General features: G+C 36.1%; 1 protein-coding gene across 1 annotated transcript in view; it reads left to right on the top strand.

The window, feature by feature from the left end:
* Window positions 1-22,894, top strand: part of LOC150104094 (ER degradation-enhancing alpha-mannosidase-like protein 3) — a 391,801-nt gene that overhangs the window by 77,091 nt on the left and 291,816 nt on the right. The window contains 1 exon segment of the mRNA XM_090396397.1: window positions 11,966-12,005. Coding sequence (XP_090252523.1) covers window positions 11,966-12,005 — 40 coding nt within the window.

Genomic DNA, 22,894 nt, shown 5'->3' with positions numbered 1-22,894 from the left:
GTTTTGAAATGATAAAATATTGTTCATGTATTGCCAAACATGTAGTTTTAAGGTAGATTGTGACAAAACTTCAAATTTTTAGATGGTGTAAATTAGCAATAGGAGGCAATAGTGGGGAACCCATGACTAAATCATATTTCTAAAAATAAGCATTTGCTTTCCAGATAAAGAAAGGTGAATGACGGCAGTGTGAGAAAAGTTTTTGTAGTGTCAGGAGGAAAATAGTGAAACTTGTAAAAGTTTATTTTTACATTGGATTTGTGAGTAAATCCTCTATTCTATAGTTAGCTTTACTAATTTCTGGCCTATTTGGCCAAGGAGTTAGTGTATGGGACATACTATATCTGCTGTCTAACAGGCTACAGGTTGGAATCCTGCCTTTGGTATGGATGTTTCCAATTGTCTAGATGGGAGATGAATTTCATTGCTTAGTATGAGAACACCAGCTACTTATTGGAAGTCTGAAGTGGCTTAAAAAAGATCTATGTTTGATCTCTAAAGAGAGTTTCAGTATTATGTAAAAAATAAAATAAAAAAAAAAAAGTGTACTATAAATTTATGTGGGGTGGGAGAACTTGTCAGATATTTTAGCCACCTGTCAGTTATCTTAGTGCTTATATGTGGTGACATTTTTCACAAATGTTTACCTGTAGGAAAATTCATTCCTCTCATTGAAGACCTATTGCTACATAACTGCAAATTTTTTACAACACTGCCTTCATTCATCTCTTTCTTTATTTGGAAGTTCTGTCACAAGCTCCTTTAAAACACACATATGGTGGCAGGATTATGTGGATGATATTTTTATCATTTGGAAACATATACTGAAGACCTAGTAGACTTAGTTTCCTTAACAGCCATTACTCTAAAATCAGGTTTATACTAAAAATTGAATAGGAGAACAAACTTCTATATTCTGATTGAAAAAACCAGATGGAAAATTCTTATTAGACATCTGTAGGAAGCCAACCCATCTAAGAAAGTTTCTCCACACAACTCCTTTTATCATCCACAAAAAAAACTCAGAATTGTTATAACTTTAAAAATAATGGAACTGAAAAAGAAAAACTTAAATCATATGTTCTAATTTCTTGACAATGGAAAAATGAATTGCAGATCTTTGAAAAAACCAACTTATATGATAACAAATATGTTTTCTAGTGTATTTTTGTTATAATGGAATCTTTCCAGGTTCCATTTCTTTGTCCTATATCAGTGGAGTTTTAACACTTAGCAGAATTTTTAAAAAGTCAACACTAAATAGATTTTTTTAAAAAAATTGTGATATACAGTAAGTTTTGTTTTTAAATATTTTCACTGCAGCGCTGCGATCGCAATGGTGCACATGTTGTCGATTTCTTAGCAAGGTGTTGGTGCCATTTTCAGACATCCTCACAGTGCGTATGCTTCTTGGGTTTCTTATGATGTCTAAGAAAATCGAATCGCCCGCCGCATGTGAAATTAGGTCAGTTATCCGTTTCTTGAATGCAAGGAATGTTAAAGCAGCTGAAATTCATCGCCAGATTATTGACGTTTATGGAGAACACACAATGAATGATTCAGTGGTACAAAGATGGGTAAGACTTTTCAGTGAAGGAAGGACAGGTGTGTGCACAATGATGAACAGAATGGGCGACCATCTTTAGTGACTGACGATTTGATGTGTTCAGTTGAAGAAAAGATTCGCCAGAATATAGAATTCACTATGACCTCACTCTTGCTGTAGTTTCATATTCACGTCTTCATGAAATTGTGTGCACGCTGGGTGCCGAAGTTGCTTACAGAACAACACAAAGTGAATTGGCTGGGTAGTGCATTGCAATTCTTGACATGCTACCATGAGGATGGCAATGCTTTCCTGAGCAGACTTGTCACCAGGGATGAGACTTGGGTGTCTCACACATATCCTAAATACGACGCTGTTTCTTAACAACAGTCCATGGGGTGGAGGCACACCTCATCACTAGTCAAGATGAAATTGAAGACAATGGTTTCCACTAGGAAAATCATGTGCACTGTTTTGGGACATACAAGGAATTTTGCTGGTAGACCTATTGGGTCAAGGCTCTACAATCGACATATGTACTGCCAAACCCTTAAGAAACAGCGTCGTGTGATCCAGAATAAACGATGTAGCATGCTTACCTAGGGCATTGTTTTGATTCATGATAACGCCTGTCCACACACTGCCGGCATAACACAACAACTTCTCGCCACCTATGGCTGGGAACAATTCCATCATCCCCCATAAAGTCCTGACCTCATGCCAAGCGACTTTTACCTGTTCAAACATCTGAAATCTTTCCTTGGTGGCTGGTGGTTTCAAGACATCAACGAGGTCAAAGAAGCATTCAGTACATGGTTTGCGTCACAGGTGGCAACCTTCTACGATGAAAGTATACAACTCTTGGTGCCCCGTTATGATAAATCCTGAACAAGGGCTGAAATTATGTAGAAAATAGTGAAAGATATCTATCTACTTTAATTTCCAATAAAGTTTTTTTGTAAGTATAATTTTGTTTCTCTGACAGCCCATTGGAACTTACTTTCTAGACGTCCCTCGTATATATATCAAAGCATCCAACAACAGAGGGCAGTAATTTGTTTAGTAGCTTTTATTTTTAGGGTGTGGACCAGTTGAAAATAAATTCTAAAACTGCTTTTAAATTCACATCCTACAGAATTGATTATATTCACCTAAAAAACATTCCTTTTGAAAAACACTCTAAAATAGTAGAATATAAAATATTCCATATTCTTGTGGCAAAGCATGCAACATTCAGACTTGGAAAGAGTTTTGAAATCAATAAAAAAAAATCATAAAAAAATTAGATTGATTATGAAATAATGTTGAAAGTTTATTTTTCACTTGGTTAGAGTATAATAAATTTAGTTTAATCCTTTATCCAAGTGTGAGCAAACAAAGTTTGCTCCTGAAAGTATCTTCAGGACTGGGGTAAGGTGGTACAACACTAGGGCACTCCTTGCAAAGGTGGAGCAGGTTACCACCACTCCTATCTCAGTATCTCCCATAATGCAAAACACATCTCTTTGCATATATGTCTAATGTTATGCATTAAGGGAAGGGCCACAACCCAGACTAGTTTCAACCTTTATTGAAACTGGTGTTGTACCACCTTACCCCAGTCCTGAAGATACTTTCAGGCGCAAACTTTGTTTGCTCACACTTGGTAAAGGATTAAACTAAATTTATTATACTCTAACCAAGTGAAAAATAAACTTTCAACATCTTTCTCTAAATCCAGAGTAATTTATTAAAAAAGGGTGGCACACCATTTGGCAACTCCTATAGGTGGAGATGACCTGCTAATGCTTCTGCCTGGTATCTCCACTTGGGCCTGGCTCTCACTGAAGAGACCTCAATAAAGGTCGAAACTAGTCTGGGTAGTGGCCCTTCCCTTAATGCATAACATTATACATATCTGCAAGGAATGTGTTTTGCATTATGGGAGATACTGAGATAGGAGTGTTGGTAACCTGCTCCACCCTTGCAAGGAGTGCTCTGGTGTTGTACCACCTTACCTCAGTCCTGAAGATACTTTCAGGCACAAACTTTGTTTGCTCACACTTGGATAAAGGATTAAACTAAATTTATTATACGATTATGAAATATAAAAAGAAATAAATGGCTTCCCTTCACATTTTCTCAAAACATTAAATGAATTAATCATTGGCCTTACTTAAAAGACAATTTCTGGTTAAACACATTTAAGAAATCTTCTTGTTTGAAGTAATATGATCACACAGAGAACCTTAAACAGGAATCAGGGCCTCATACTCAGAGACATTTGAAAGTTTCTTATACAACTATGGGACATATACTTGACAGGATGTTATAATCCTGTATCCAAGTGTAAACATAGTTTGAGAATGAAGTATCTTCACAGCTAGTCATATATAGAGCTGTTGACTACGTATCAGTTGCCTTGGTATTCCATGATGCAAACATGTCATTGGAAGAGTCACTAACTAGACTGGTTTTAGTCTTTTAAAGTCTTATCAGTGAGAGCTAGAGCCAGGACTATACTAAGTTTAATCAGTACATAAGTTGCACATTTATTTTTGTGTGCGAACTGCAGAAAATATAAGAGCATACATTTAAAGAAAGAGACATTAAAAGAATAGGGATTAAAAGCATATATTAAAAGAAAAAATGCCACTTGCATAAAATATTATGCAAAAACATAAAATGTCAAATTTCACTCATCCAGTGACTAATATACTTTAAAGCTGTTTCATTACACTGCATTAAATATTCTTGGGTACATATATTATTAATGTCTATTAAGCAGCATTTCAGAAGATGATCCATGGTTTGTGTTGAGCAGCTGTCATTGTCTGTGTAGCCCCATCTGGCCATATTCTGCTTTGATCTGCTCATTCCGGAACGAAGAGATTCATTTAAGTTCAGAGCTTCAGGAGATTGTTCTTGCCACATTGTTGACCATGTAGCTTTTATGGAATCAACCAGTGGTTCCACTAAGTGAATAAAACTTTTCCTTGATCTTAACCTCCTATGTACTACAGTATGTCCACACAAAGGATGATGTTCATCATTTAGTTTTGTTTCTGCTCATATCTACTTTGTGTAGTCCTTCTGATGTGAGGAGGTGTAATATCAGACAGCGAGTATAGATGGTCAATTTTTGTAGGCTTAAGGCAGCCGGTAATGTGCCGATATGTTTCATTAAGAACCTTGTCAATAATTTTGACATGTGATGATCTTTTCTAAACAGGGCTTGCATACTCAGCTGTCAAAAAGTAAAGTGCCAGTGTAGAGGTGCACAGTGCTTGTGGACGTGCACCCCACTGAGATGATGTTAATCTGTGCAGAATATTATTATGTGTTTGAATTTTAGCTGCTGTCTTCTCTATGTGTCGCTTATAATTTGGTCCTGTCTAGTGTAACACCTAGCTAGGTTGGATTTGCGTAATTGACCAATTTCACACCATTCCATTCTATATTCAACTCTCTCCTCACCTCCCTATTTTTGAGATAGAAAAGACACATGTTTTACTGGGATTTGGTTTCAGTTGGTTATCCTTATAGTAAACTGTAAGGGTTTCTAGTTCTTGTGTGAGCTGCTTCTCAATGTTATCGAAGGATTTTGCCTGATAAGCTATTTCCCAGTCATCTGCATATAAGAAGGTTCTTGACCATGGGTTTATAGGTTGGTCGTTAGTATATATTGAAGAGGGAGGGGGAGATAGCACACTTCCCTGAGGTAGACCATTTTCTGGATATGCCATCTGCTCTTTTTTCTTTGAAAATCACTAAAGAATCTCCTGCTGAACAGCAGCGACCTAAATATCTCCACTAACTGATAGCTGTTTGTCATGCTGTAAATTTTGACCATAATCTTTCTAAGATTCAGTGTGTCATATGCTGCTGATGTCAAATCTATAAATACAGCTGCTGTTGCTAACCCCCATTTCAAAGCTGTCCTCAATAAACTGTATTAAGTTTAATACTTATCCAGTGCATGATCTTCCTGGCCCAAATTTGCCTGTTCTTTTATCAGTTTCTGTATTTCTGGACTTAGTCTGTTGAAGATTAACCTCTCATACAACTTTAGTGTTGTGCATAGGAGAGCTATAGGCCTGTAGCTCTTTGGATCCTCAGCAGATTTACCCAGTTTCAGGATAGGTATTACTTTCATTTGCTTCCATATGCTGGGTATTTTAGCAAATTTTCAACAAAAGTTAAAAAATTCTAACAACCACTCTGTTGCCTTTTCTCCCAGATTCTTCAGTATCTCATTTCTGATATCATCTATACTGGACATCTTTTCCTGGTCTTAAAGCTTTTAGACTGCGCTCTCTTGGGGATGTGCTCTCTTGGGGGGGACCCTGTAACCCCCTAGAGAGCGCATCCCCTGGGTGGCGGATAGGGGAGCCCACCGTGTGTGTGTGTGTGTGTGTATATGGTGAGGTGGTCCGAATATACTGAATAAGGACTCGTGGACCTGTTGGTCCACGAGTCCTTATTCAGTATATTCGGACCATAAGGGTCAATCATCTTGATTGTAAGGGAAGCGGCACTCCCATGGACCACTAGCTGGATCTATCCTCTCCTTCTTCTACTTTGAGAAAGATCCACTTACTTTAATCTTTCCTATAAGGCCTTATCAGCCAACGCTTTTCATTTTATGACCCTTATGCTATTAGAGTAGTAGTGATGGCCATGGAGTTTTTTCATTTCTGGCCTTACAACTATGCCCTCTCTATAAACCTTTCTATAATCTACTCTTTCCCCCTTCAATATACCCTATTCCTCCTATTGGTTTAAATTCGGAAGAAGGCTAGTTCAGAAGCCTTAAGTAGCAGCCCTACCGCTGAACTATTCCATCGTTAGGCTAGTCCCCTGACATGGGGAACATAATTCTACTTGTAAGCTGACAGAAAAAGATAATTGGATTGAATCTATGGGAAACGACCCTGGAATGGAAAAGGTAAAACAAAAATGGAAATGACAAAATATAATACACATAGCAAACTGGAATGTAAGAGGAATAGCATATAAAGAAATAGAATTAGAACAATTATTAAGTGAAAGAAATTTTAAAATAGCAGTAATCACTGAAACACAAAAGAAATTAAAAGGAACTATGAGAACTGAAAATTTTAATGTGATATATAGTGGAGTCAACAGAGACCAAAGAGCACAAGCAGGAATCAGCAGGAACCAACAATAATTGGTTTTTATGCCCCAGAAGAAGGAAGAGAACAGGATAATATTGATTTTTATAATCAGCTACAAAGCATATATAATAAAATAAGTAAAAATGATTACGTAATTTTAGCAGGAGACTTAAATGCAAGAATTGGAAACACAAAAATTAATAATAATATAGGAGTACATGGAGAATATACTCTAAACAGGAATGGTAAAAAATTGACTTTGTAGTTTATAATAACCTAAAAATAATGAATCCCTTCTATAAACATAAAGACATACATAAATATACTTGGGCAGCAAGAGGATGGAAATCAATATTAGATTACTTTATATTAAATGAAAATACATCAAAATTTTCACTAGATGTTAGAGTTCACAGAGGATATGAAATAAGCAGTGACCACTTTCTTGTTAAAATAAAATTAAGATTACCACCTAAATGGCTACAAGTAACAAGAACAGAAAGAAAAATTGAAACATTTGTTTATAAAACTAGACTATTGACTGACACAAATGTACAATAAAGAATTATATATAAATAAAGAATTAACCAATATCTAGATAAAATAAAACGAAATAGAAATAGAATGGCTTAATATAGAAACGATACTAAATGCAACAGTAAATGAAAGCTTAGGAAAGACCAAAAAATTCAGTAAAAGGAAAAAACTGAAGATCTGGGATGATACAATCAAAGAAATAATCAAAAAGAAACAAGATGCCTATCACAAATGGTTAAGCAGTAAAAGATTAGAAGATGAAATAGAATATAAAAGAATAAGAGCCATAGCTAAAAGAGAAGTCAGAAAAAGACATAGAGAATCATGGAACAAATTTGTTTCTAATTTAGAACATAATTTATATAAAATAAGACCCAATGTATATAAGATTTTGAAACACTTAAATGCAGATACCAAAGAAAACATAAAATTAAACACCGAATTGGAATTAGAAGAAATTCTAAATTACTACACAGAATTGTGGACAGACAAATATTTTATAAAAGACAACTGGCAAACAATTGACTTTGAAAAAGCATTTGATAAAGTTAAAAGAAGCATATTAATTAACATATTAAAAGAAAGACAAATACCAATAATATCCTAAAAGCTATCACAAGTATATATGAAAATAATCAAATACGATTAAGATTAAATCATGAGCTATCATGTACGAGAGAGTTAAACCAAGGGGTCCTACAGGGATGTCCCCCTCTCAGCAAAGATTTTTAATATTTACTTAAATGAAATAATAACAAAATGGAATAAAAATTTACATCAAGGAATTAAACTTTCTCCTACAGTAAACTTAAACACTTTCCTCTTTGCCAACGACCAAATAATAATTACAAATTCTGAAGATAACTTGCAGAAAGCTATTTTAGATCTAAATAAGATAGCCAAAGATTATCGTATGATAATATCAGCAGAAAAATCAAAAACTATGGCCTTTAAAGGATGAGATCTTAGAACAGGTGAATTCATTTAACTACCTAGGATGCATGATCACATATGAAAATGAAAAGATAAATATTTCAATTTTTACATTTATAAAAATAACAGGTCTAATTAACTCTATTTAAACCAAACCTAGTTCAAAAATAAACCAGACTAAAAGTATACAATACATTAGCCCTACCAGTCTTAATGTATGGAAGCCAAATCTGGACAGTAAAACAAAAAGACAAAGATTAATAACAGCAGAAATGAAGTTTATGAGAAAAACTGCAAAGTATACCCTATTTGATCGCAAAAGAAACGAAGAAATTATGAAAGAATTAAACCAAGAACCAGTAATAGAAAAAATTAAAAAATATAAACATAAATGGATGGAACACATTCAAAGAATGAAAACAGAAATATTACTAAAACAAGCCTTAAAGTACAAGCCATTAGGAAAAATAAAACCAGGACGTCCTCTTAAACAATTCAACGATGACTTTTAAGGCTGGAACAGGCCATGCTAGGCCTGTTCCCTAAATCCTTAATATGTATGATGATGATCATCATCATAAATACTCTGGATCAGAGATTGTTATAGGAAGTTTTTCCAATTTGTTACAAAATGTATTGTAGTTGACAAGATATTATATTCTTGTTTTAATCCTTTATGTATGTGTAAGCAAACAGTTTATATGTGGAGTATCTTCATGAGACCTCAATAAAGGTTGAAACCAATCTGAGCAGTTGACTCTTTTATTGTTTTTGTGTTATGGGATGCTGAGGTAATTGATGTGAAGTCAACAGCTTCTATATAAAAGTAGACTAGTCATGACGTTATCACATGCAGACTTTGTTTTCTTACACTTAGGTAAAGGATTAAAACAAGAATATATTTTCTTGAAGTATAACATACTTTTTATCTAGAACAAAAATGACCGGCACGACGTGGGGAGCTCAACCAGAGGTACTTCGCTCGACGGCTTTGGCATTGTGTTTTGCTGCAGAGAGTATTCTGCCCCAGTGTGGGTGGCATCTGCCCATGCGAAACACGTGGATGTAGCTTTAAATGATACCATTAGGATCATAACCGGATGCCTAAGACCAACCCCAGTCAACAAGCTGTATCCCTTAGCAGGCATAGCGCCACCAGGCATAAGACGTCAAGTGGCCAGTGAGATGAAAAAAAAAAAAGCAGATGACGGACGAAAGACATCCAATGTACGGACATATCATCACGGCTTCTCGACTCAAATCAAGGCATAGTTTTATGCAAAGTACTAAACCATTGATCCATAAACCTGAGGAGTGAAGCCTTGTTCTATGGAGGGAATTGGTTCAACTTTAAGAAGCCCCCATAATTAAGGAAGATTTAACCAAGGGACATCACCTACCCTATAGCACCTGGAGGACTCTGAACCGTCTTAGAGTGGGAGTGTCCAGCTGCAGAAGTAACCTGATGAAATGGGGTTATGCAGATGATGACAGCTATGACTGCGGAGATGCCCAAACTGACGAACATATTTTATGTTGCCCAGATCTAATCGATGTGTTCTTCACAGATGACATTCTGATGGTCAATGACAAGGCGATACAAGCTGCTGTTTTTTGGATGGAGAGGATATGATTAGTGTTCCGGACTCAGAAAGTAAAGTAAGTATCTAGAAGAAAAACTTTCCACAACTATATGACATCAGACCTCCATTACATTGGTAAACTATTTAAAAAGTCTTGCACAACAACTGCTTAATCTTCTTATGTTTGATATGTTCAGATGATTCACGAGGCTAACCCACATTATTATCATTGTCATATTTTGGAGAAAAAAAAAGCTACTGTTGGGAGTTCTCAGACCTTTTTTTTTTATGTATTCTCCAGTTTGTTAATCTTCCTGATGAAGCTGTCAGACATTAGATAGCCAAACATGTTTTTTCTGACTCCCACCCTGAAAGGTTGGAAACCCTGCTCTAGAGACCGAACGTGGAACTTTTTTTTTGCTACTGCAAGCCTCCAATAAGTGGGATGATAGTCTTATACCATGTAATGAAATTCATCTTTCAACCTAGAGATAATCATGAACCATATCCATGGTGGTATTTTAATTCACAATCTGTTCATTGGAGAACATATACAGCCTTGGCATAAATAGTTACAGCTTCTGCACACCCTCCACATTGCCCACAGAATTGAATGAGTCCAATTCCATTAGTGGCTCTTTGCACAGCTTAACATTCACTTGCTTAGCAGTAGTGAGTTGTCTAGTTGTATGGATTAATGTGCAGTAGGGAGATTATGAGAACCATGTAACTGTAATAGCACTTCACAAGGTTGGAATGCAGCCACCTGTTATTTTCAACATGCTAAAAACACTCAGGATTAGTAGGATGTTTGTATATTAACTGGTATTATGATACAGAAGACATATCTGATTACCAAAGAACAGGTCAACCACACTGTGTTAGCATGCAACAGCTTGTGAGGGCCGTGAAGACAGGCCTCTGCCATGATTCTGTGAGAATGCAGGGAGTGATGTTGCAAGAGATGAACATTACACAGAGAACAATATCACTGGATGCTTCCTAGAACTACAACTTATGTGGTAGAGTATGATAAAATTAAATGTAATTCTCCAGCAGTACATGAACAACAGACATAGATAACCTCTTCACAGATGAGAATATTTCTACCATTTAAGAGTCATTTAACTGCCAAAACAATCAGTTATATGTCCTGGATGGTTGCACAGCATGTGCCATAACACCCAGGGATTCAAAGAGATCATCACCCCTACATCATTGATTGTTTGGCGGGAGTGATGTGTCAGTGGGGGGTATCCTAGTTGTATTTCTGTGAGAAAGGGGTCAAAACTTCTGCCAAAGTGTATCACGACACTGCTGGAACCTGTGATACTGCTCCTGAACAACAATGGTTTCACAGTGGGCAGTGGACCTTCCAAGAGGATTCAGCCCTTGCACACAAGGTGAGGACCACACAACAGTGGTTGGAGGCAAATGTGCCTCACCACATATCACCATGTTTATTTTTACATAATCTGGAAACCCTGCTCTAGAGACCAAACACAGAACTTTTTCTAGCCACTGCAGACCTCCAATAAGTGGGATGATAGTCTTACACCATGTGTTGAAATTCATCTCCTACCTGAAGATGATCACAAACATCCATGTCCACCGTGAAGTGAACTCCCTGCAAGAAACAACACCCAAGCATCACTAGCCTGAAGGAGGATTTAGAGCAAGTAGTGGCAACTCTTCCATTGCAGGTTGTGCATATCATCATCGATATGTGACCTCGCAGACTTCAAGTGTGCTTGAAGGCAAAAATGGAAACATTTTGAACATTGAGTGCTGCTATATGCATGTTATACATGTGATTTGTATGTACAGAAAGCTGTAAGTGATTTACCGATAGATTAAAGGTTTATCCACTGTTCAAGTTGTAACAGTATTTATGACTAGACTAGGTATGCTGACTACTTAGCCAATCAGAATGCCTTTTTTTTAAAAATTTGAGCTACATGAAAATAAATTTTAGAAATTTAAACTATTAATTTCTTTATTAAAATGTAATCTTCAATGTTATCACGAGACTATTTTGAAAAATAATGTATTTTCCATAGTCTTTTTTGCTTACATTAGCATAAGAAATAGTGGCCATACAATGAATTTTCTAATTATGTGTATGTGACTTTTGTCTTGGTAATAAACTCATGAGATAAATCATTGTTTTGCAAAAACTGCATCTAAATTAACGCATTTTCAATGTGTTTATATATATATAACATAACATATATTATGTTGTCTTTCAGTTTTTCTTTGACGTTAGTTGACACTTTGGATACATTAGTGGTAAGTTTTTATGTTAAATGTGAAATCACAGATGTTCAAAATGTAATTCACTACATAAGTTAATTTCTTCTCATCCTTTTCTAAACTTTAATTAGTTGTTTCTTAATGCTCATCTGCTGTCACCATTCCTAAAAAGATATCATATGTGATATCTTTTATATAAAAAATAATATTCAATTTTTTCAATATAGCATTCAAAATGAATGTCTTTTCTATAAACACTTGATAAATGCATAGTCAGTTTAATTTGAAATATCCTTGTTGAATGCCAAATTTTAGATGCATTTGTATATTAGACAGAACTGTTTTATAATATTATCAACCCTTAAAAATTCCATTAAGTAAAGAAATGATCACAGACAATCCTAAATGCTTAGCCTACTTTGGTGTTTGTCATATTCCTGGCATATCTAGTTTATCTTTCTTCAGTCAGACTAGTAGATCTGCAGAAGTTTGTTATAAGGAACATTAAAACTACATTAAATTTCATGAGCTGAAACAGTCTGGTCTTACAGAACATTCTTTAAACACAGAATTCTTCATGTGGGCAGTTTCCTTGTAGAATGTTTGTACAAAGAGTTGTAAAACCTCACTCTAATCTCAGCAGATATGATGAGCCACACTTATTTCCTTTGTGAGAAATTTGTTCTTTATAACAATTTTTGCTTGGCACTTCCAGACCACAGGTTATTGGCATTAGTGAATCATGGCTAACTGTAGATGATATAGCTAGTGGGATTGAATGTGATGGGTATAGTGTGTTCAGGAATGACAGGGAGAATAAAATGGGGGGAGGAGTATTGTTGATGATAGCTAATGAGCTGCAGCCAAGGAGAATAGAAGTTGAATTGCAGGATAGAAAAAAGACCACATTTGAGGTCATTTTGGTGTGAGATCGTGGCTAGCAGAACAAAATATACAATTGGGTGCTGCTATAGACCAGGTGATGGAAAAGATGGTGGAGACAGTATGCACAAGCAAATAGAAGAAATGAGTAGAAGTAGGGTAATTATTATGGGAGATTTCAACTATGGTTGCATTGATTGGATTTTATGCGGTTATTAAGGGATAACTATCTGTGACAGCATGTAATGGAAAATACTAGGGGCCAGAGAGTGCTTGACCTAGTAATTACATCTGAGGATTTCACTGTAACAAATATGACCACATTGCCACCAATTGGTGATCATAGGGTCTTGACTTGGGAGGTGGCTAAAGGTGTGGAATTTTCATTTAAGACAGGGTACATGTGGAATTATCGGGCTGGAAAGTATGACAAGCGTAGGAGTTTGATTGGTTCAGTGCCATGGCATGTACAACTGCAAGGACTAGAAGTTGATAGTGCATGGGAGGCAGTTAACAAGTGTTTGCATGAAGCAATGGCTGACTGTATACCTAGAGTCCGAATAATAAATCAAGTAGAGGTTAAATGGATGAATAACACCATTAAGCTTGAGCTGCAAAAAAAAAAAAAGAAACAACTATGGAGGGAATTTAAGGAGAAAGGTGACAGGCAGGCACATGAACGGTATAAAGCGCAGGCCAGAAGGGTCACAAGTGTTGTAAGAAAAGCAAAAAAGGATTACAAAAGAACATTGGCCATACAGGCTAAAGAGAATCCTAAACAGTTTTTTCGATATGTTGCAAGTAAAAGGAAAAATGTATAAGGCAGAATGATTGTAAAGAATGCCGATGATAGGGAGGTAATTGAATCAGTTGATATAGTTGAGTTACTGAGTGAGCACTTTGCAAGAATATATCATCCAGGTGGTGACATTGCAGAAATGAATGAACCAGTAGATTATATGGGAATTGTGGTGAATGAAGTGGAGGTGAGTAGTTTATTGCATAACTTCAATGTCAATACATCTGTGGGATTGGATGGTATACCAGCTCGTGTCATACGAGAAGCGGCTAAAGAATTGTCAGTACCCTTGACCATTTTGTTTAATTTGAGTCTCGGGTCTGGGTTAGTCCCGAGGGAGTGGAAAGAGGGGAAAATAGTTCCACTGCATAAAGGTGGTTCCAAGACTGCTGTTGTAAATTACCGACTGATTAGCATTTCAGGAATCGTTGTCAAGGTCTTAGAGAAATTAGTCAAGAAAAGAATACAGGATTGGATAGATGAAAATGGGATATTGTATGGGGGACAACATGGTTTTGTGAAGGGTAGATCATGCCTCAGTAACTTGCTTACGTTTTATAACACAATGACAGCTGAACTGGATAAGGGTAATGGGTTTACAGTGATTCTACTGGATCTTGCCAAGGCCTTTGATAGGATACTACATGGAACCCTAATCAGTAAACTGGAGAAGATGGGGATGGATATAGGGTTGGTGAGATGGATAGGAGGGTGGTTGATGGAGAGATACCAGAGAGTGGTTTATTCAGGAGTTGAGTCTAAAAGACAGCTTGTAACTAGTGGTGTGCCGCAGGGCTCTGTTCTTGGACCACTACTTTTCAATTTGTTCATCAATGATATAGGAAAGGATCTGAGAGGAAGTGTTCACTTGTTTGCTGATGAATCAAAGTTGGGTAGAGCAATTGTGAGTGCACAGGATGTCAAAATTTTACAGGAAGATTTGGATAGTTTGGAGGACTGGGCTAGGAAAAATGGATGTCAATTTAATGTGGCAAAGTGTAAGGTTATGCATTTTGGGGTGAAAAGAATAGCAGCAGTATATCACATTGGTGGAACCGTACTCCAGGAGATTGATGAGGCCAGGGATTTGGGAGTGTTGGTGGATAGGGAATTGAAGTTTAGGGGGCACATTGCAAAAGTGGCTAAATCAGCTCATCAAATCACTTGGCTTCTGAAAAATACTTTAACATGCAGCGACAAACAAGTTATTGTTCCTCTGTATCGAGCCTTGATAAGACCCGATCTGGACTACTGTGCCCAGTTATGGGTGCCAGAGTTTCTTCGTGATGGGGAGGAAGTGGAGAGGATCCAGAGACGAGTGACCAAGATGATAGCAGGTCTGTGGAATGAACCTTATGAGAATAGGTTGAGGATTTGTGGGTTGCAAAAATTGGTCGATAGGCGGAAAAGGGGGTGATATGATTGAGACATTCAAATTGCTGAAGGTTACTATAAGATTAATCCAGAAGATATTTTTGAAAATAGGACTGGTGGTGAGAGGACTTGGGGCCATGCATGGAAGCCGGGCAAGAATGTGGTTAACAAGGGTGTTAGAGCTAGGTTTTTTACTTGGAGAGTGGTGAATGAGTGGAATAAGCTGCCAGAGTCTGTGGTGGGTGCTACGACCATGAATGAGTTCAAGGCAAGGTATGATAGAGGTACTGTGTGAATGTTGAATAGTTGTTCTCGACATGATGTTAGGGCCTCCCTCGATGAGTCTGTTGACTCCTTGGAGTTGCCTGGAATAATAATAATGACGACATTGTTCACTTAAGTTGTTAAAAAATAAATTAGTTTTTTTTTTTTATCATTAGGACTTTAGTACAGATTAGACTGCTTTTCAACATTATTAATGTTGTTACCTTCATGTTCATGTTGTTTATTATGTACAAGATAGGTTCCAAAATTTTCTGGCCTGACATACAAAATTCGCTTCAGTTTTAAAATACTGTGCATGACAAATAACACTATCTATGGGGAAGATGTACCAGTGTACCAGTTTTAACTCTCTACCTATGTCATTCAGTTGGAGGCACTTGTTTGACTAACATGTGGCACACTAAGTGGCTGTAATTAAAAGTTGAGTATTGCAGCTGTATTAAAGGTTTTCACCAAAGAAAGGGTTTCTCCAACTGTTATCAAACAGCAATTGGATGGTGTTTATGAGGACACTTCTCCTTCATATTCCATCATGAAGGAATGGGCTAAGCAGTTTCACTTAAGATGAGAGAACATCGAAGATCATCCTCGTGATGGTCAGCCTGTGGAAGTGGTGACTGAGGAAAATGTCTCTCTTGTTGAGGAGGAACAGCTTGATGACAGATGGCTGAAGCTCAAAGAAATTTCAGCAAGGTTGGGGTTTTCTATAACAACTGTCTTTCCACTTCATTCACAAGAAGCTTCACATGACGAAGGTCAGTATAAGATGGATGCCCCAACTTCTCTCTTCAATTCAGAAGGGGCATCGTGTGATTCACGTTGAATTCATCCTCACTGGGGATAAAACCATGGTCCTTTGTTATGATCCTCTTTCCAAAAGGGAATCCATGGAGTGGCGCAAACAAGGAGTATCGATGCACAAAATCTGTTTTATTCTTGTTAAAATGCTACAAGCACTGTTCAGAGATTTTCATCCGAGTGCATTTTTGAATTGCTGTGAACAAGCGTAGCACCCATCTTGCATAAAGCTTTTTCATTCGTAATACTTTGTGCAAAATGCATTCTTTTCGAATGCTTATAGTCTCAGCAATTTCATGAACTTTGACTCGCTGGTTATCCAATACCATATAGTGCGCTTGATCAATGATTTCTGGTGGTGTTACACTTTTTGGATGTCCTTCATGTGGATCATCTTCAAGGCTGGTATGGCCATGTATAAACTCCGCAGCCCATTTCTTAATTGTCAACAATGAAGGAAAAAAGTGTCCATAAACTTTTATGAACTTTGAATGAATTTCTTTTGGCGTTAAACCTTCTTTTACAAAGAATTTTATAACCGCACAATACTTAATTTTATCCATTTCAAGGGATACAGACAACACTTTAGCTTAAGACAGCTGTATAAAACAAACTACTTGATAGAATGACTTGCAATTTCACATGGATGCTTATGACAGACGTATCAACTTAGAAAAAAAAATCTTGCCGATAGTGTTGCCATCTATGGTCAAGGCCGAGAACTTTTCAGACCACCCTCGTACGTGCATATTGCATATTTGTATAATTCTTATTTTATTTTTTGCTGGTGATTTCCCATTTTGTTTTTTTCCAGCTAATTTCTAATCCCTCCAGTCTTATAAAATTTTTTCTTTGTATTATCTTGTTGTCAGATATTTCTATTGTAATTATCAGTCCATAATTCTGAATAAAAATTTAGAATTTTTATTCTGAAGGGGAATTTCGAGCAGCAAAGCACCTCCCTATTTCTTCCCAAAAATGTGGTTGAGATCTGGGGAACATACTAGCCACTTGATTCGATTAATATCCTCTGCCTCCAGAAGTATCTCCACTCTCTGTTAAGTTTTTGCTGCTTATATTTACTTTTTTTTTTGCTCTAAGATCTGTACTTGGGTTCTAAAAAATTATCTGCAGTGGGTATCATTTCATGTAAATCTAACACTAACTTCTGTAGTTTGTATTATCCATTTCAGTAATTCTAGTGAAAAGATTAGGAAAAAAAAAAAAAAAATAAGAAACATTCTTTATAATAGTTTGCAGGAAAAGATGGAATTCAATACAAAATAAGTTTTATACAGTGGTGTCTACAAGCTAAGGATGAACTACATTTTTATCTGTATATAAAAAATTTTCACTACAGCCAAATGTGGACATAAATTTATTGTCAGCATACTAATAAATTATCTTACACAAAAAATGCGTTATAACTTTTCTTACAAATTAAACTGCAATACGTTTTTGGCAAAAAGTTACAAATTTCCTAAGGATGTAATTAAGGAATTAATGTACTGCACTTACAGAAAACAATGTGGAGAAACATTTCAGTATGGAATATGTCCACCCTGAACTGCAATGCAGCAGCTCTCACAGTGGCATAATATGTTTAGCACCAAGTGATTCGGGAGTTCTTGAAATCGAAAACTATGTGGAGAAACATTTCAGTATGGAATATGTCCACCACGAACTGGGATGCAGCTCTCACCATACCATACTTAGCACCAAGTGATTCAGGAGTTCTTGAAGCAAACTGACCCACTCCTCCTTCAGATCAAGGATAAGGCCTTGTTTGTTTTCTGAAGGGGAATTTCGAGCAGCAAAACACCTCCCTATTTCTTCCCAAACATGGGGTTGAGATCTGGGAATGTGCTGGCCACTTGATTCAATTAATGTTCTCTGTCTCCAGAAATATCTCCAGTGTGTGTGTGTACAATGTGGTGTAGCATTGTCATCCAAAAAAAATTAATTCTTCGCGTACAGCACCATGGAACAATTTAATGTGCCATTGAAGAACTTCATTGTGAATATTGTTCAGCAGTCATAGTCCCTTTTCCAGCGTTTGTACCTCTGTGTGTCCATTGAGCGTAATGCCAACCAACAGCAACATTGTATCTATCTCTTTCAAGAACATTCTTGGGATGGTAAGCAGTTCCACTTTCATGCCAGATCAAGTGTCATCTAGAATTAGAGGAAAGACTAAAATGACTCATCAGTAAAGATTACATTAGCCCCTAGGTGTCTTGTCCATTTTTTATTCACACAACACCACTGAAAACGTGCTCTGTGATGAGCTGTGGATAAAGGGATGCAGACTACAGGCCTTCATGCATATAGAGTCTACCTATTGCAGACATCTTGCCACAGTTGGTTGAGATATCTGCTTATCTTTGCTTGAATGGAGCTGAGTTGCATGCTGACCTGCTGTATTGTGTTGATTATATTTTACTGTTATAACAAAAAATCTGTCTTCATGCTCTGTGGTGGAGCGAGGGCAACCTCTTAGCAAATGTCTGGAACATATTTCATTGGTTTGAAACTCTGCCCAGAGCCTAGATATAAAGCTAGATGAGATTCCAGATTCTCAGGCAATATCAGTAATTCTGCGGCCTTCAAGCTTTCTGATAATTTTTCTCCATGTGAAATCATCTAGATTTCACCTAGACGATTTCATCTAGACATCTAGATGATGTCTTTGAGGCATTACAAAGCATCCATGTTTGCAACTCTTTCAAACACAGTTTGATTAGTATAGCCTTTGACCTTTTATCTTGTTGAGTGCTTCCACATAACCCCCTTTGCACGCGATTTGAAAATTTGAATGTGTACCTGCTTTCTACTCGAAATCATCAGTTGCAAAAATTGCCACAACCGATTCATCTGAATTTGCAGTTGTAATCTTCAGAAATAGTGTTCATCCTTAGATTTTACTAAGACTCAGATACAAGTGTGTCTAAGAGTTCAGAAAAAAAAAAAGTCAATCTTAGAATAGATTTGTTCATTTTGACATTTCAAGTCTTGTTATATGCAATTCAACACTGGCAGATGTTTGCATGCTACTTCTCTCCATCAACAACAAATGGGAGAAATTTGCATAAAAGAATGTCATATTAGAGTACATAAGATAATGATTAATGTACTTTACGTACATAAGTAATGTACATAAAGTACATTAATGTCATTAGAGTACATAAGAACATATCAAAGATATAGAGTAAAAGAGAATAAATCAGGTCTAACTTCACATGCTGCTAATGAAAAATATCAGGTGATTTGGAAATTTACAAGAATGCATATATTGAACATTTAGCTGTATTTGCAAGTTTAAAGAATTCTTTGAAATGATATGTCCAACACAGTGTGATAAACATTAGGTTCTAATCCTACCAGTGTAGATGGTAGGAAAGTGACAGAAGCAAAAGAAATAGTTGAGCTAGTAAGCAATCACTTTGCAAGGATGTATGATGGAAACTTTGGCAGCTACTGATGTGAGAATTGAGTTAAATGAACTGGAGCTGCTCAGTATATTGAAAAATACCAATGTGAATGCAACAGTGGGATTCTATGGTGTGCTAGTCTGTGTGCTACGAGAATGTGCAAGAGAAATTTGGCAGTGCCTCTGAAAAAAGTGTTTGTCAGCTTTAGCAAGGTTTCAAGGGAGTGGAAAGAAGGTAAGATAGTTCCATTACATAATGGTGACTCTAAGACAGAAGTAGCAAATTACAGATCATTATTTAATACCTTTTGAGTGTTGGTTAGAGTGGGAAAGTTGGTTAAAGGTAAAATTCAGGAATAGTTGGATAGTGATATGATAATCTATGAGAGTGATAATCTTGAATTCTATATAGTGAGCTTAAAATAGCATTGGTAGCAGAAAGGTAGATCCTGCTTTAGTAATTTTACAATAAAGTGACAGTGGAATAAGATAAAAGAAATGATTATACCATGATATTGCTAGGCTTTACAAAGGCATTTGACAGAATATTGCATGAAAAACTATTATATAAAAATGTGAAAGGGGATATGAGGCTGGTGGCATTGATAGAGGGATGGCTGATAAACAGATATCAGATGGTGGTGTATGGTTGATGGAATCAAGGTGAATGAGGGTAACTAGTTAAGTGTGATAAGGCTTCATACTAGTGCCACTACTCTTTAATTTGTATATTAATGATATAAGGAATATTCAATTACTTGCTAATGATACAAAAAATGTAACGGCAATAGTTGATAAAGGTAATATAGATATCCTGCACATGATGATATAAATAAATTGCCACTGTGGGCAGAAGACTAATTGTCATTTTAATGTTTCAGAATGTAAGGCAATGCACTTTGTAATGAAAAAGTTGCATGCTTTGTATTGTATTGATGGTACTGGATTACAGGCAGTTGATGAGGCTAGGGATCTGAGGGCGATGCTTTTGAGATTTTGTAATTCACAGGACATATTGCCAAAGTTCATAGAATTTATTGGATGTTGAAGAATATGTTGACAAGTGAAGATAGGGAGATTATCCCTCTTCATGAGACTATGATTCAGCTGCATCTTGATTACTGTGCAGAGATTTGGTTCTCAAGATTTCTTGGGGTAGCAGAAGGTGGTGGAGAGAGGATTCAGAGACAAGTGACCAAGTTGTGACATGTCTGTAGAATGCTTTGTGTGAGGATAGATTGAAGGTATGTGGGTTGCAGAGTTTAGTTGACAGGCAGAAGAGAGGGGACATGATAGAAACTTAAGTTACTGAAGGGATTCTGTAAGATTAATACAAACAAAATCTTTCAATACATGAAGAGTAGGGAGAGAACAAGGCATCATCCCCTGGAAGTTGAGTGTGGCTAGTCTATTCAATATTGAATAACCAGAACTTAGAGATTGGCATGCAGTCTGCTGGACTGTAGAATCTTGGATTGGTTCAAATGAAGTTCAAATAAAGTTTAATGATTTGGCAAGCAAGGCCAGACTTCTCAGATTCTAAAAATTGAATTCTATATGGTGAGCTTAAAATAGCATTGGTTTTATAGGAATTAAGCTTGGTCATTTCCATAGTTATAGCATATCATTTTGTTATAGTAGATAGTGTGCTTTTACATATGTTTATAGAATAATTCATTACTTTAAGATTGTTATACATTAGGGATGAGCCAAAGCATACTGAATTAAATTTTCCAAAAAATAAAATTAGCAGAAAATTTTTCTTTTATTGTTTCACTTGTATGATTCCCAGGAATGATTACATTAAAAGTTTGTCAAGCTAGTGCCTTATGAAGTGAATGAAATTTTCATTTGTATGCTGGCAGGGCAATAATGCAAAACATTTTTGGATGTGCATATTGCAATGCATTAGGGGAGGGTTGCTACCCAGACTAGTTTCAACTGTTACTGAGGTCTCATCAGTGAGAGCCAGGCCAAAAAAGACACCAAGGTAATTGGTGTTCCTCTTTGCATTATGGGATATTAAGGCAATTGATATGTAGTTATCACTCTACATCAGGAGTATCAAACTCAACTGGACTGCAGGCCATTTGCTATAAAAGTGCATCTCAAGTGGGCCGCAAAAAATTTTCGACTAAAAAACCTTCACAATTAGAATCAAAGGAAAGTGAAAGAATGAGTATAAATAAATTGGAAAATTAATAACAAAAATTTTATTTATTCTAAGTTATTACAAGACATATAAAATAATAGTATAATGATTATGACAACTAAAAAAAAATAAAGAATATATTTATTATATTTATATTACGGGAATAAAAGGTGTTAGCTGAACTTTTTTTTATTAATATTTACAATAGATGGCATTTAAATGATATAAAAACCAAATTAAACCAAAATTAATTTTATTGTTGCTTTTGAGTTAGTGGGCGCTCTCACACACATCTAACTAAAAACAATAGTTTTTAGTTAGATACTGTGTTTGCTGGTGCATCATATGGTTTTGCTTGAATCTAAACAGCATGGTTAATATGGAAAGAGACATGATTCATTAGTTAGTGCTGTGTTTATCCCAGTTGTCTCTAATTGCACTAAAGAAATATATTACACAGACAGCAAATGTCTCTGCACTTTATTCAGTGGTACAATAAAACTACTTGTTTTCCATGCATCTGCAAAGTGGCAGTTGGGAATGGCATGTTGTTTACTGCAGGGAGCGAGTCATCGCCCCGACTTGAAAGTGGTTAAACTTTATTTTCGTGTGCGTATATGCAAAACTTTATACATTTTTTTTTTTTTTTTTCGTAAAGTAAAATCAGGGGTGTGAGCGATACGTGAGGGCGAGTTATATTCGAGTAAATATGGTATTTCTGTTTTATTACAAAAAGCAACCATCCTTTTTTTTTTTCATCTTTCCTTGAGGTGTCATAGGCTGCAAGAAATTGCTTTGGGGGTTGCCAGTTTGACACCCCTGCTCTACATGCATGTAGGCTAGTAATGAAGATACTTCACGTGCAAACTTTGCTTACACTTGGATAAAGGATTAAACAACAATTTAATTTCATTGCAAGTAAAATTTACTTTTGTAACCAAGTGAAAAAACTTTCTACAAGTATATTTAACACCTGCAATTTCGTTTTTAATATTTACAATTAACTGATCATAAATATCTGAATTATTTTTTTCTGTAAAATGTTTTCTTGCAGGTAAATTATATTTCAGAGAAAGTTTATCCATTAATTTTGTAAATCTTTCATTTTGAACAATTGATTATGAGATGTTGTCTATGCAGTTGTTTCAGCTATGATTTCATGCAAAGAAATTTTGCACATTTTTCATTTTCCCTTTTTTTAGATT

This window comes from Typopeltis vanoorti, chromosome 8 (genome assembly GCF_054136105.1).
Source record: "Typopeltis vanoorti isolate ZY-2024b chromosome 8, IOZ_Tvanoo_1.0, whole genome shotgun sequence".
NCBI lineage: Eukaryota > Metazoa > Arthropoda > Arachnida > Uropygi > Thelyphonidae > Typopeltis > Typopeltis vanoorti.
This window is presented reverse-complemented; position numbering and strand designations above follow the sequence as displayed.